A 15,983-nucleotide genomic window follows, 5' to 3' on the forward strand; every position below is an offset into this window, starting at 1 on the left:
TGAGAGAGGCCATCGCGACCCCAGTGCCGCCTCCTCCCTATTATTGAAAATCTGTCTAACAGTATTAAAAAAAAAAAAAACTCTGAAATCACGACAGTAAATGAAGAACAACACTCAGAAAACAGAGGAATTCCAGACATGAAACAATCAGGGCCGGCCAACGCCTTCCAACAAAGGATTCCCACAGGCAGGAAGCAGCCAAGCTTTGAAGCTGCAAGGCTATTAAATGCTAATCAAGCTGGCCAATTGCAACGTTCACACTTGCCTCAAACAGACAAGAGTTCTTTCTCCCACCCTGGACATCATTCCACAGAAATATTTATATAATTATTTTATTTAATTATACTATAATATAGTTGTGATATAATAATGTAATAATATAATAAATATAATAATAAAATATAATAATAATAATGCAATACAATTATAATAATATAATAAGTAGTGGCATTTCTCGCTCACATAACAGTGGCCCACGATAACCATTTTCACTCTCAGTATTCCTCCTTTCCGTGGCTAGGCCACAGAGCCTTGGCTTCCATAACTTGTCAAGCCAAATTGATTGGCAAGGAGGCGGGCCTAGTCATCCCTTGTGGCCCCGCCCACACCAGTTGCTAAAGGGAGGAGACTGCTTGGCCATTGCCAGCACTGTTGCTAAGGGGAGGAGCTGTTTGCTATGGCGGTTGCTAAGGGAGGAGGAGACTGATTAGCTGTTGCTAACGGGTATGGTTTTACCTGTCTCAGGTGTGACAGGTTTGTGATAGTACGTATGTGAATAGCTTAAAACACTCGTCAGTTCGAATGCTTCATTGTGTCCAAATTTTGTAGCAATTGGTGAAATTTGGGTCAAATTGTTGGGAATCACCCTGGACTACTCAAGTCTAAATGTAGTCAGATAGATGATAGAGTTAGATTGAGGGAATCCTTTCCCGTTTCCAAAGCATGCCTAGATAGGATTCACCATTGTTTCCTGCTTCCCATCCTATTTAGGTCAGCCCACCCTTTGATGTTTCTAGAAATGTGATCTCTCCCAGGGCTTTGACGTAACTTCTCCAATTTGGCCTTTGGAATGTTTATGGCCCTAGAGAAGAACAGCCCCACGAGGCTTGGTCGCCTTTCCAGCTTCCTGCTTTGTTCCAGAGAGGACGCACCTCTGTCCTCTATTAGTCAAAATGTAGCTATCTATACTTTTGTTATTTTAATCCGTCTATGTGTATTAGAACAGGATAGATTAGATAGTTAGCTCCAAACCTTTTCTATCCATCAATGGATTTCTTTTTACCTCAATAAATGCTTTTAAACTTTAAAGCTAACTTTGCATCCCTTTGCCTTCCTGAAGACACAGAGGCCTCCCAAACTCACACCGTGTAAGTCTCACCACTGCTGCAATTTTTTACTCTGCTATTTTAATGGGAATTTACCTCATAAAGAGGGTGATTAGAGCTTAAAAGCTCATCCATTCCCAACACATATAAAGTGTGAGAGAGGCCTGGTGTGCTTTGGGGAGAGAAGTTCCAGTGTGAAGGCTGCTGTATGTAAAGCTACTGTGTGAAGCTCCTGTGTACGTTTGGTGTGAGAGGAGGCTCTGTGAGAGCGAAGCTGTTTATCTGCATGTGAACGAAGCCCAGCATGGAAGTAAAGAAGGAAGTATAAAGAACTTTAATTGTGTTATGGAAACTTTGTTCTTGTAAATAGTGCGACCATATTATTTTGCTACAAAGAAAAGCCTCCTAAGGAAGAAATAACATTGTGTTTTTGTTCTTTTTATCACTTTTGGCTACTGGTCTGGGCCACGCTGCTGCTAATAAGTTACTTTGCTGTGCATTTATGGGAGAAAGTCTTTTGTTAATAAGCCCACTCGCCCAACAGACACCTGCAAGGAGGGCCGAGGTTTGCCCATGCCTGGGCCAGACGCAAGGAAAGGGAAGGGGCAAAGACCCGGCAGGGCGGCCCCAGAGCAAAGGGCGGAAGGAAGCCCCAACGGTCCTTGTGTCCGCACCTGATTCCCACGAAAACTGGCCACTAATGTCCCAGAATGGATGCTGGGCCCCGTCCTTGTTCATGAAGGCAGGCTCCGGGCGGCAGTCTGGGAAGAAGGATCTACCCCATGGCGAAGCAAGCGGCGGAGGAATCTCATGGATCTGCTGGAGTCTGTCTCACAAAGCGGCCCTGCGGGGAGAGCAAGACCGGCGGGGGGGGGGGGGGGGCAACGCAAGGCATTACTGCAGCTCTCCTCTCCCTCTCAAAACAAATAGTTTTTATTGAATTTAATAATCTTGTTGAATTTAATTTTATAAAATTGAATAAAAACTATTTATTAAAGCCCCTCTCCCTCTCTTCCTCCAAATGGTGTTCCTACCTAGAAACACCAAATCCCCAGAAAAGTTTCCATTATCCTGAATGCTAGTCCATTATATGGGGGTGGAGGGTGCATTTTCCTGTTATTCCTCCCTCCCACCCATGTCCCCGTCATGGAAACAATCCTCGGGGTTGCTGTGAGTTTTCCGGGCTGTCTGGCCATGTTCCAGAAGCATTCCCTCCTGACGTTTCGCCCACATCTATGGCAGGCATCCTCCGAGGTTGTGAGGTCTGTTGTCGAAGGCTTTCATGGCCGGGATCACAGGGTTGTTGTATGTCTTTCGTGTATGTCTTTCGGGCTGTGTGACCATGTTCCAGAAGCATTCCCTCCTGACGTTTCGCCCACATCTATGGCAGGCATCCTCCGAGGTTGTGAGGTCTGTTCAAAACTAGGCAAGTGGGGTTGATATATATATATCCCTGTGGAATGATGTCCAGGGTGGGAGAAAGAAAGAATTGCCTGTTGGAGGCAGGTGTGAATGTTTAAATTGGCCTACGCTGATTAGCATTGAATAGACTTTCAGCTTCATCGGGTTTCTCCTACCTGGGGGGAATCCTTTGTTCGGAGGAGTAAGCTGGCCCTGATTGAGTCGTGTCTGGAATTTGTCTGTTTTCTGAGTGGTGTTCTTTAATTACTGACCTAATTTTAGAGATTTTTTTTAAAATAAATACTGGGAGACAGATTTTGTTCATTTCCATGGCCAGGTAACACCTCCCATCAAAGGATTCCCCCAAGCAGGAAGCAGCCAGACCTTGAAGCTGAAAGGCCATTCAAGGCCATTTCCTGCTACTTGGCAGGGGGTTGGAGTGGATGGCCCATGGGGTCTCTTCCATTTACTATTCTATGATTCAATGCGAATCAAGCTGGCCAACGGCAACATTCACACTTGCCTCCAATAGACAAGAGTTCTTTCTCCCACCTGAGACATTCCTCAGAGATAGATAGTCTACTTTTACAACCTCTCCATTTTAATCCATGTTTTTATTAGTTCTTGTCATTTGTTTTTATTGGCTAATGTTTAAATTTTTATAATTGTGCATGTCTCTTGTCTATTGTTGTGTTATTGTTTTTATTCAGGCTTGGCCTCATGTAAGCCGCCCTGAGTCCCCTTTGGGGAGATAGAGGCGGGGTATAAAAATAAAGTTATTATTATTATTATTATTATTATTATTATTATTATTATTATTGTTATATTGCTATTGTTTTTATTCAGCCTTGGCCCCATGTAAGCCGCCCTGAGTCCCCTTTGGGGAGATAGAGGCGGGGTATAAAAATAAAGTTATTATTATTATTATTATTATTATTATTATTATTATTATTATTATTATTATCTTGTAAATTGCCTAGAGCATTGTGGATGGAGGGCGATTAATAAGTAATTAAATGATGATGATGATGATTATAGATAGATAGATAGATAGATAGATAGATAGATAGATAGATAGATCCCAATTGCCTAGTTTCCAACAGACCTCACAACCTCTGAGGATGGTTGCCATAGATGCAAGCAAAATGTCAGGAGGGAATGCTTCTGGAATGTGTCCAGGCAGCCTGGAAAACTCTCAGCAACCAAGTGATTCCGGCCGTGAAAGGCTTCGACAGCACAAGGGCTGGGCAAGGATCCGCTCCTGCTTCCAGGGAAGGGAGCCGGCCTTGGTTCTCCCAGAGAAGGAAGGAAGGAAGGAAGGAAGGAAGGAAGGAAGGAAGGAAGGAAGGAAGGAAGGAAGGAAGGAAGGAAGGAAAGGAGGACTTCTTCCCCTCCTCCTCCTCCTCCTCCTCCTCCTCCTCCTCCTCCTCCTCCTCCTCCTGCCCCCCTGAATCTCTGCCCCCCTGGGGTGGACCTGGGCCTCTTGGGGGTGGGCAGGGGAATCATGAGGGGAGTGGGCTGCATGGGCATGGCCTTAGACCAGCCAGCCCCCTCTGGGCTGAGCCCCCCTTGCCTCTGCCTTGGCTATTCTCCCCCCAGCACTGGATCAGGGCCGCTCCAAGGCACCCTGGGGGACCCATGTCCCAAGGCAAAAGGAGGGAGGGAGGGAGGGAAGGAGAAAGGAAGGAAGGAAGGAAGGAAGGAGATAAGAAGAAAGGTAGAAAGGGGGGGGGGGGGAAGGAAGGAAGGAAAGAACAAATGAAGGGATGTAGAAAGGAAGGAAGGAATAAAAGAAGGTAGGTAGGAAGACAGGGAGGTAGAAAGGGAGGAAGGAGAGAAGGAAGGAAGATAGAGAGAGAGGGAGGGAGGGAAGGAGAAAGAAAGAAAGAAAGAAAGAAAGAAAGAAAGAAAGAAAGAAAGAAAGAAAGAAAGAAAGAAAGAAAGATAGATAGATAGATAGATAGATAGATAGATAGATAGATAGGAGTAAGGAAGGAAGGAAGGAAGGAGAGAAGGAAGATAGAGAGGGAGGGAGAGAAGGATAAAGAAAAAGAAAGAAAGAAAGAAAAGAAGGTAGGTAGGAAGACAGGGAGGTAGAAAGGAAGGAAGGAGAGAAGGAGAGAAGGAAGGAAGATAGAGAGGGAGGGAGGGAAGGAAAAAAAAGAAAGATAGAAAGGAGGAAGGAAGGAGAGAAGGAAGATAGAGAGGGAGGGAGAGAAGGAGAAAGAAAAAGAAAGAAAGAAAGAAAAGAAGGTAGGTAGGAAGACAGGGAGGTAGAAAGGAAGGAAGGAGAGAAGGAGAGAAGGAAGGAAGATAGAGAGGGAGGGAGGGAGGGAAGGAGAAAGAAAGATAGATAGATAGATGGAAGGAAGGAAGGAAGGAAGGAAGGAAGGAAGGAAGGAAGGAAGGAAGGAAGGAAGGGGAGAAGGAAGATAGAGAGGGAGGGAGGGAAGGAAAAAAAAGCAAGATAGAAAGGAGGAAGGAAGATAGAGAGGGAGGGAGAGAAGGAGAAAGAAAAAGAAAGAAAGAAAGAAAGAAAGAAAGAAAGAAAGAAAGAAAGAAAGAAAGAAAGAAAGAAAGAAAGAAAGAAAGAAAGAAAAGAAAAGAAAAGAAAAGAAAAGAAGGTAGGTAGGTAGGTAGGTAGGAAGACAGGGAGGTAGAAAGGAAGGAAGGAAGATGGAGAGGGAGGTGTGGATGCTGCTGCCCAGCTGCTTCAAAGGGCTACAGATGACCTTTGGGAGCCCTCCTGGCACCTTCAGCCTGTCACTCAAATGGCAGACCCCCAAATGCATGATCCCCATGGACAGAGCTGCCTGGGGGAGCCCCTCTCCCCTCAACTGTTTCTCTCCAAGGGGCATGAAGTTGGAAGGAGAAACCCCTGAGGAAGGTCCCTTTCCTGGCAGGACCCCATGGGGGGCTCTCCTCCCTCCCTCCCCCCCCTCCCTCCCTCCCTTCCTTCTGAGGGAAGGGCCCCCCATTTTGGCCAAAGGAGCCCCTCAACCCTCTCTGCAGGGACGGAGTCCAGCCTGGAACCTTTTTTGGGGCAGGGCCTCAAATGGACCACCAGGGAAGACCCTCCGCCCTCTCCCCTCCCTTCCCCCCTCTTCTAGAAATCGGACCCCTTGAGTGACCCCCACCTGCATCCGAATAAGGGCCAGGGCAGGGGACCTACTTGGGCTGAGGTGCCCCTGAGTCTGCCCACCTGTCCGCCTCTTCTCCTCCAGGGCCTCCAGCGCAGGGACCCCCCTGGGGCCGCCTCATGCCAAGCCCCCTCCTCACCATGCGAGCGCACACGGGCCGGGAAAGGGGCCCCGGGCACCACCGCGCATGGCAAGGGGGCTGTGAGGGGCAGCCAGCTCTGGCAGAAGAGGAAGAAGGGGGGTGGAGGTGGTGTCTCCCCAACTCCACATCCACGGAGGTGTCGGAATATAGGGAAGAAATATATAGGGAAGCGAATGTGCAGAAGGGATGCGGCCGGAATGCGTCCGTTGGTGACAGTTGGAAGGCAGGTGGGAGGCCAGGAAGGAGAGGGAGGCAGAAGGAACAGAGATGGAAGGATGGAGGGATGGAGGAAGGGAGGAGTAGAGGGGTGGATGGATGGATGGATGGATGGATGGATAGATAGATAGATAGATAGATAGATAGATAGATAGATAGATAGACAGACAGACAGCTAAAAGGGAAAGGTAGATAGATGAAAGGGAGAAGGAAAGCATAGATGGATGGATTGATGGATGGATAGATAAATGGGAGGGAGAAGGGAAGGACGGACAGACAGACAGACAGAAGGGAGGGAAGGAAGGAAGGAAGGAAGGAAGGAAGGAAGGAAGGAAGGAAGGAAGGAAGGAAGGAAGGAAGGAAGGAAGGAAGGAAGGCTAGATAGACAGACAGACAGACAGGTGGGAGGGGAAATAGATGGATAGATAGGTGATAGATAGATAGATAGATAGATAGATAGATAGATAGATAGATAGATAGAGAGAGAGAGATTGACACACATACATATGTAGATGGGAGGGAGAAGGGAAGGATGGAGGGATGGAGGAGTAGAGGGGTAGATAGATAGATAGATAGATAGATAGATAGATAGATAGATAGATAGATAGATAGATAGATAGATAGATAGATGATAGATAGATAGACAGACAGATAGATAAAAGGGACAGGTAGATAAATGAGAGGGCGAAGGAAAGCATAGATGGATGGATTGATGGATAGATAAATGGGAGGGAGAAGGGAAGGACGGACAGACAGACAGACAGAAGGGAGGGAAGGAAGGAAGGAAGGAAGGAAGGAAGGAAGGAAGGAAGGAAGGAAGGAAGGAAGGAAGGAAGGAAGGAAGGAAGGAAGGCTAGATAGACAGACAGACAGACAGGTGGGAGGGGAAATAGATGGATAGATAGGTGATAGATAGATAGATAGATAGATAGATAGATAGATAGATAGATAGATAGAGAGAGAGAGATTGACACACATACATATGTAGATGGGAGGGAGAAGGGAAGGATGGAGGGATGGAGGAGTAGAGGGGTAGATAGATAGATAGATAGATAGATAGATAGATAGATAGATAGATAGATAGATAGATAGATAGATAGATAGATAGATGATAGATAGATAGACAGACAGATAGATAAAAGGGACAGGTAGATAAATGAGAGGGCGAAGGAAAGCATAGATGGATGGATTGATGGATAGATAAATGGGAGGGAGAAGGGAAGGACGGACAGACAGACAGACAGAGAGAAGGGAAGGAAGGAAGGAAGGAAGGAAGGAAGGAAGGAAGGAAGGAAGGAAGGAAGGAAGGAAGGAAGGAAGGAAGGAAGGAAGGAAGGCAGGCTAGATAGACAGACAGACAGGTGGGATGGGAAATAGATGGATAGATAGGTGATAGATAAACAGATAGATAGATAGATAGATAGATAGATAGATAGATAGATAGATAGATGATAGATAGATAGATAGATAGATTGACACACATACATATGTAGATGGGAGAAGGGAAGGATGGAGGGATGGAGGAGTAGAGGGGTGGGTAGATAGATAGATAGATAGATAGATAGATAGATAGATAGATAGATAGATAGATAGATAGATAGACAGACAGACAGACAGACAGACAGACAGACAGATAGATAAAAGGGACAGGTAGATAAATGAGAGGGAGAAGGAAAGCATAGATGGGTTGATGGATGGATGGATGGCTAGATAGACTGACAGACAGACAGACAGACAGACAGGTGGGAGGGGAATCGGAAGGATGGATGGATAGATGACAGACAGACACACGCACACCTGCATACAAGCCTACGTAGATGGGAGGGAGAAGGGAAGGATTGCTAGCTAGACAGACAGACAGACAGAGAGGGGAAGATAGATAGATAGATAGATAGATAGATAGATAGATAGATAGATAGATAGATAGATAGACAGAGAGCGTTGGCACCCATAGGGATTGGTAGATGATGCCGGTTAAATGCAGTGTTTGAGAGTTACTATTACAAAGAGGCCTAGTATCTCATGCTTGACCCCATGTCTCCCCGGGCTGGCCAGGATGGTCAGCTTCCATGGCTTCAAGGATCAAAGGGCAGAAATGGCCAAAGGTTTCTTGGTTCCTCGGCCCTCCCTCCCTCCAGGTGTTGGACTCCAACTCCCAGCATTCCTCGCAGCCTCAGGCCCTTTCCTTTTCCGCTTAAGCGGCGGCGGGGGGAAAGGAAGGGGCCTGAGGCTGTGAGGAATGCTGGGAGTTGGAGTCCAACACCTGGAGGGAGGGGAGATTTGATCAGGCAGACTGACCAGAGTCTTATAACCAACCCTGGCGTCGCCTCCTCAAAAGCGTCACCTGAGTCTGGCCTTATCTGCTGGCTCTTGGTGTTGTTTTTCCTTATCTGCTCCCATCAGGGATTAAGTATTTATGCCTCACTCTTTGAACCCAAAATATCAATAAATATAATCCCTATCGGAGTGCTGGTGGGCCTTGGTCGCTTCCCCAGAGGCTGGGCACCAGAGCCATGCGCTCCCTCTGTGCATGCGCATGCGCAGATGCGGGACATGGGGACCTGTCATGATCTCCGATCTTTGACATCTCAGGACACAGAGCAAGAGCTGACAAAGAACAGATGCCAGCCATAAAACCTCAATTACCCTCTGGTATGTGAGAGCCCCTATATAAATGGGCTACAGAGAAGATCCTGGTATTCTGTACAATAAAAACCTGTTGGAATCTACCCAGCGTGTGTCTTGGTGCTTTCTTCTGGGGAAGACTTGCCCACAGCACAACTGGAAGAAGAGAACCTAACAAGACCCCGCTGGTTCCTAAATTCTTGCATAGGGCGTCTAGGCTCTAAGGGTTAACTGGACCCTCTTCTAAAAGTATTTTAATTATTGTTAACTTGTTAATGTGAGATTTGTGTATTGATAGTGTTTAAATGAAATTTGTGTCTTGCCTGTATTGCATACTGATTGCATCATCCAGAGTGTACTATAGTCTGGAAAGAGTTAATTACTAAAAAGCTGTGATGACCTTGATGTGTGGCTGGAACTGGGGAGTATCCAGACACAAGTGTGTGTGCATTACTGATTGCATCAGTTCAGTTCAGTTCTGTGTTGAGTGCTGTCTGCCTAGGTGTTAAGTCCTGTGTCCATTGTCTTCAAGTCTGTTTGTCTTTATTACTGCTTTCAATAAAACTTGTATATAGTTTTACCATCTTCTTGGATGTCTCTTCATTCTGATTCCATCCAACTGCTGCTGCGCTGCGTAAATTACTCTGACATAACTTGCATTGCTTTTGCTCTTTGGAGCATGTTTACGTTTTCTGTGTAGTATCTTTGGTGCCTAATGCTCCAAGGCCACGATTGTGCACATGTGGTGCTCTTTTGTCATGGCCTTGGGCCTGGACAATGAGCTATTTTGATGAATTAATAAACTGGTGATTAGTGGGAATGGGAAGACCAACATTTCCATCTGAAATCATTCCTAAGCCATCTGAATTCAAAATACCTGTATCATCATCCCTATGGCAGTCACTACTTATAACACACCATAGTAAACACAATATCCTGGGGTGCTTTTTATATTTATCACAATATTTTGGTACCTGTGATGAATAACAATAAAAATCAAACTTGGCATAGGGTGTCTGAAGGGCCCACCATAATAATAATAATAATCATCATCATCATCATCATCATCATCATCATCGAAATAATAATGATCGAAAAATCAGCTGATGACCCAGAATGCAGACTGTGCAAGGAAACCGACGAAACCATGGATCCTATCCTCAGCTGCTGTAAGAAAATCGCACAGACAGACTACAAACAGAGGCACAACTATGTGGCCCAAATGATTCATTGGAACTTATGCCTCAAGTCCCACCTCCCAGCAGCAAAGAACTGGTGGGATCACAAACCTGCAAAGGTCGTGGAAAATGAACAATAATATAGTGTCAATAATAATGCAGTAGAGTCTCGCTTATCCAACATAAATGGGCCAGCAGAACGTTGGATAAGTGAAAAAGTTGGATAATAAGGAGGGATTAAAGAAAAGAGAAGTCTATTAAACGTCAAATTACATTATGATTTTACAAATTAAGCACCAAAATGTCATGTTTTAGAAAAATTGACAGAAAAAGCAGTTCAATACACAGTAACATTATGTAGTAATTACTATATTTATGAATTTAGTACCAAAACATCGCAAAGATTGACTACAAATAGAGTTGCTGCCTAGAGAAACAGCTGTGGATCCCGGCAGGAGGCAGACTGCGTTGGATAATACAGAACATTGGATAAACGAGACTCTACTGTAATAATAATAATCATCATCATCATCATCATAAGTAGTAGTAGTAGTAGTAGTAGTATAGAGCCACGGTGGCGCAATGGATTAAACCCTTACGCCACTGAACTGCTGACCTGAAGGTTGGCAGTTCAAATCTGCAAGATGGGGTGAGCTCCCATCTGTCAGCCCTAGCTCCTGCCAACCTAGCAGTTCGAAAACATGCACATGTGAGTAGATAAATAGGTACTGCTTCTGCAGGAAAGGGCAAGCAATCTTGCTGGCCACATGGGAGAAAAAAGTTATCTCCCCGAAGCCGGAGATGAGCACCATCTCCAGAAAGCCGGAAATGAAAGGAGAAGCTTCTGCCTTTGTTTGTATCTCTCATTTGTATTTGAATGAAAAGCATTGAGTGTTTGCCTGTGGATGTAAATGCTGTAATCCGGCCTGAGTCCCCAAGGGGAGATGGGCGGAATAAAGTGTATTATAGGGTTGTTGTATGTCTTTCGGGCTGTGTGGCCATGTTCCAGAAGCATTCTCTCCTGACGTTTCGCCCACATCTATGGCAGGCATCCTCAGAGGTTGTGGGGTATGGAGAAAACTAAGCAAAGAGGTTAATATATATCTGTGGAAAGTCTAGGGTGAGAGAGGTCAGTGTGAATGTTGTGTAGTTAATCACTTTAATTAGCATTGAAAAGCTTATCTGCTGTCTTCAATGCTAATTAAAGTGATTAACTACACAACATTCACACTGACCTCTCTCACTCTAGACTTTCCACAGATATATATTAACCTCTTTGCTTAGTTTTCTCCATACCTCACAACCTCTGAGGATGCCTGCCATAGATGTGGGCGAAACATCAGGAGAGAATGCTTCTGGAACATGGCCACACAGCCCGAAAGACATACAACAACCCTGTGATCCTGGCCATGAAAGCCTTCGACAACAAAGTGTATTATTATTGTGTTATTATTATGTTTGTGTTTATTTTTACCCTCCAATTCATGTCAGTAATACAGAGACCAATCATAACAACAACAGCAGCAACAACAACAACCACATTACCAGATGAGACCGCATTGATTCCTAAATTCTTAGCTGCAGCCTGAATCAGTAACAGGCCCAGGATTTAGTCAGAGGGCGAGACCAGGCACAAAACACACATTGCCACATGATCTCCTTGGATTTCATTGATCCTTCCTTACAATCTGATCACCAATGGCTCCCAATCCAAGCTGTCCCAACCAGGGCTGAATCCCACACTGATGAAGATTCAGGTGCATTCAAATGACAGACTCCTTGAGGTAGAAGAGACCTCCAGGGGCCATCCAGTCCAACCTCCTCCTTTCTGGAAGGCAGGAAGGCACAACCCAAGCCCTCCCAACAGACAGCCATCCTGCCTCAGTTTATCAACCTCCACAGAAGGAGCTCCACTGGACTCCCAGGCAACTTATATCTCACTAGAATTGGCAGGGAGAGATCCCCAAAGGCCACCCAGTCCACCCCCTTCTGCCAGGCAGGAGGACACTGTTGGGAATCACCCTGGACTGCTCAAGTCTAAATGAATTACTCGGACCAGGAGGTCATGAGTTCGAGGCCCGCTTGGAGCCTATGTTTGTCTTGTCTTTGTTCTATGTAAAAGGCATTGAATGTTTGCCTTATATGTGTAATGTGATCCGCCCTGAGTCCCCTTCGGGGTGAGAAGGGCGGAATATAAATGCTGTAAATAAATAAATAAATAAATAAATAAATGTAGTCAGATAGATGATAGAGCTAGATTGAGGGAATCCTTTCCCCGTTTCCAAAGCATGCCTAGACAGGCTTCACTGTGTTTCACTCTCTCCTGTTTACATCACATCCCTTACTTTGAAGTTGGTAGAAATGTGAATCTCCAGGGACACTAACTCTCATTGGTCAGAATGTCTTTTTTGGCCCCAATAAACTGGACCATGAGGTTGGAACCATTTTGGTTCAGTCTCTTCTCCCTTTGTTCTTCTAGCTAACAAGAAGCATCTCGCCACCTCTCCTGGCAAGATGTGACTATTTAGATGTTTGTTATTTTTCTTTCTTATTTTTCCTTAGAAACCAGTCTAGAGTAGACTAGACAGCTCCCAAGCCTTTCTATCTACAATGGAGTTCTTTTTACCTGAACCTTTTACTGAGACTCTGCACTCCATTGCTATCCTAAATGGTCAAAGGCTTCTCTTGCTCACCCCGTGTAAGTAACGGTTGCATTTGAAAGCTTCTCCCTTTGTTCTTCTAGCTAACAAGAAGCATCTCGCCATCTCTCCTGGCATGATGTAACTATTTAGATGTTTGTTATTTTTCCTTAGAAACCAGTCTAGAGTAGACTAGACAGCTCCCAAGCCTTTCTATCTACAATGGAGTTCTTTTTACCTGAATAAATACTTTTTGAACTTTTACTGAGACTCTGCACTCCATTGCCATCCTAAATGGTCAAAGGCTTCTCTTGCTCACCCCGTGTAAGTAACGGTTGCATTTGAAAGCTTCTCCCTTTGTTCTTCTAGCTAACAAGAAGCATCTCGCCATCTCTCCTGGAATGTAACTATTTAGATGTTTGTTATTTTCCCTTAGAAACCAGTCTAGAGTAGACTAGACAGCTCCCAAGCCTTTCTATCTACAATGGAATTCTTTTTACCTGAATAAATACTTTTTGAACTTTTACTGAGACTCTGCACTCCATTGCCATCCTAAATGGTCAAAGGCTTCTCTTTGCTCACCCCGTGTAAGTAACGGTTGCATTTGAAAGCTTTGCTTTTGCTACTCTGCTGATTTTGGTGGAATCTCCCCCTCAGAGAGGGTTGAATTGAGTCTAACCGCTCAGAGATTACCACAAGAGACACAACCAAAGCCCTCCTGACAGACGGTTATCCAGTCTCAGGTTAGCAACTTCTAGAGAAGGAGAACTCCACTGGACTCCCACCACTGAACAATTCTCACTGTTAGGAACTCTTTCCTGCCATTTGACTCCATGGCTCCAAAACTACAAGTCCCAGGTGGTCACAAGAAGATGCAGCTGAGGAATCCTTACACTGGAGCTGTGTCACGTGCAAAATGTGTGATTTCCTGCTCCTCGGCAGGGGGTTGGACTGGATGGCCCATGAGGTCTCTTCCAACTCTACTATTCTATGATTCTATGATTCTATGATTCCAAAAGGCCCAGAGAGATTGCCACCACCACACCCCATTGCTCTCACTAGTAGCGCATCAGTGAATTAGCACCATTCTTTGCATTAGACATCCGAGAAATTAGAATTGAAAATTCACAAAATGTGCCGTTTGGACCCTCTTGAAAAAACACACCTCAGGCTTCAGGTTTGCAAAAACAAATCTCTTTAAGAGCCCTTGGGTGGTCACAAGAGATAACAACAATAACAACAACAACAATTTGCCCACCTCGTGGCTTGACAGGGCGCACAACACAGTCCAAACACATCAACATAAAATACATACAAGAAAAAAAATTATCAAAACCCATGTCTATCAAATGCTGACACCCAAACATCAAAGATCAAAATAAAGCAGAAATACAAAGAGTAATACAGAGCACAAATATAAAACCCAAAGAAGAGTTTCCAAAGGATCATCCCACTCTGGTGCAGACTTTCTAGAAAAATATTTCTTAGGATTTTCAAGGTTTTTCCATTGCTGGAACAAGGTCCTCTGGTGAGCGCCCACCCGCCAGTCCAGGGCGAGTTCCCACCCCTTTGCTTACCTTTCAGGTGCTTCTTGCGCGGTTTCAGCTCAAAGTGGGGCATGGTGGACACTCACCCCTTCGGCCGGCCGGGGATCCCAGGGAGGGTCTCCTGGGGAAGAGAGAGGGAGGGGGGGGTGGAAGGGGGTGGTTAATGGGCTGAGACTGGTCAGGTGGCCCCATCCCAGGAAGGAGGGGACACAGTTCGGGTGGCAGGTACAATTACCAGAGGGGGGGGGGGTCACCCACTGACAGCCAGCCTGCCTGCCTGCCTTCCCCCCTCCCTCCCTTCCCTCCTTCCTTCCTTCTTCCCTTTCTTCCTTTTCTCCTTCCCTTCTTTCCTCCCTCCCTCCCTCCCTTCTCCCCTTCCTTCCTTCCTTCCTTCCTTCTTTCCTTCCTTCCTTCCTGCCCCTTCCTTCCTCCCCCTCCCTCCCTCCCCTCTCTCCCTCCTTCCTTCTCCCCTTCCTTCCTTCCTTCCTTCCTTCCTTCCTTCCTTCCTCCCTCTCCCTCCCTCCCTCCCTCCCCTTCCCCCCTTCCTTCCTTCCTTCCTCCCTCCCTCTCTCCCTCCTTCCTTCTCCCCTTCCTTCCTTCCTTCCTTCCTTCCCTTCCTCCTCCCCCTCCCTCCCTCCCTCCCTTCCCCTTCCTTCCTTCCTTCCTTCCTTCCTTCCTTCCTTCCTTCTTTCCTTCCTTCCTTCCCCCCTTCCTTCCTTCCTTCCTCCCTCCCTCTCTCCCTCCCTCCCTCCCTTCCCCCCTTCCTTCCTTCCTTCCTCCCTCCCTCTCTCCCTCCTTCCTTCTCCCCTCCTTCCTTCCCTTCCTTCCTTCCTTCCTTCCTTCCTTCCTTCCTTCCTTCCTTCCCCTTCCTTCCTCCCTCCCTTCCCTCCCTCCCTCCCTTCTCCCCTTCCTTCCTTCCTTCCTTCCTTCCTTCCTCCCTCCCTCTCTCCCTCCCTCCCTCCCTTCTCCCCTTCCTTCCTTCCTTCTTCCTTCCTTCCTTCCCCCTTCCTTCCTCCCTCCCTCTCTCCCTCCTTCCTTCTCCCCTTCCTTCCTTCCTTCCTTCCTTCTTTCCTTCCTTCCTTCCCCCCTTCCTTCCTCCCTCCCTCTCTCCCTCCTTCCTTCTCCCCTTCCTTCCTTCCTTCCTTCCTTCCTTCCTTCCTTCCTTCCTTCCTTCCTTCCTTCCTTCCTTCCTCTCCTCCCTCCCTCCCTTCTCCCCTTCCTTCCTTCCCTCCCTTCCTTCCTTCCTCCCTCCCTCTCTCCCTCCTCCCTCCCTTCTCCCCTTCTTCCTTCCTCTTCCTTCCTTCCTTCCCCCTTCCTTCCTCCCTCCCTCTCTCCCTCCTTCCTTCTCCCCTTCCTTCCTTCCTTCCTTCCTTCTTTCCTTCTTCCTTCCCCCCTTCCTTCTCTCCCTCCCTCTCTCCTCCTCCTTCCTTCCCCTCCTTCCTTCCTTCCTTCCTTCCTCTTCCTTCCTCCCTCCCTCCCTCCCTCCCTCCCCTTCCTTCCTCCTCCTCTCCTTCCTTCCATCCTCATCTCCCCTCTCCTCCCTCCCCTCCCTCTCTCCCCCTCTCCTCTCTTCATACTTCCCTCCCTCTCTCCCTCCTCCTCATTCTCCCCTCTCTCTCATCCTTCCTTCCTCCTTCCCCTCCTTCTCCCTCCCTCCCTCCCTCCCTCCCCTTCTCCCCTTCCTCCTTCCCTTCCTTCCCTTCCTTCCTTCCTTCCTTCTCCTTCTTCCTTCCTTCCCCCTTCCTTCTTTCCTTCCTCCCTCCTCTCTCC

At 46.7% G+C, this 15,983-nt stretch overlaps 1 protein-coding gene across 6 annotated transcripts in view; it reads right to left on the reverse strand.

Annotated features, from left to right (window-relative positions):
- Positions 1-15,983, reverse strand: part of LOC100552359 (phospholipid-transporting ATPase ID) — a 121,605-nt gene that overhangs the window by 85,735 nt on the left and 19,887 nt on the right. For 3 of the 6 annotated variants that reach the window (XM_062966490.1, XM_062966495.1, XM_062966494.1), the window contains exons 1-2: positions 5,929-6,065; positions 2,000-2,169 (exon numbers count right to left, since the gene is read on the reverse strand). In XM_062966490.1, the coding sequence (XP_062822560.1) occupies positions 2,000-2,063 (64 nt within the window). In that variant the 5' untranslated portion in view covers positions 2,064-2,169; positions 5,929-6,065. Of the gene's footprint in view, positions 1-1,999; positions 2,170-5,928; positions 6,066-14,243; positions 14,335-15,983 lie in introns of those variants that run through there. The other 3 variants (XM_062966491.1, XM_062966493.1, XM_062966492.1) reach the window with 1 other exon arrangement.

Source organism: Anolis carolinensis, unplaced genomic scaffold (assembly GCF_035594765.1).
Source record: "Anolis carolinensis isolate JA03-04 unplaced genomic scaffold, rAnoCar3.1.pri scaffold_21, whole genome shotgun sequence".
NCBI lineage: Eukaryota > Metazoa > Chordata > Lepidosauria > Squamata > Dactyloidae > Anolis > Anolis carolinensis.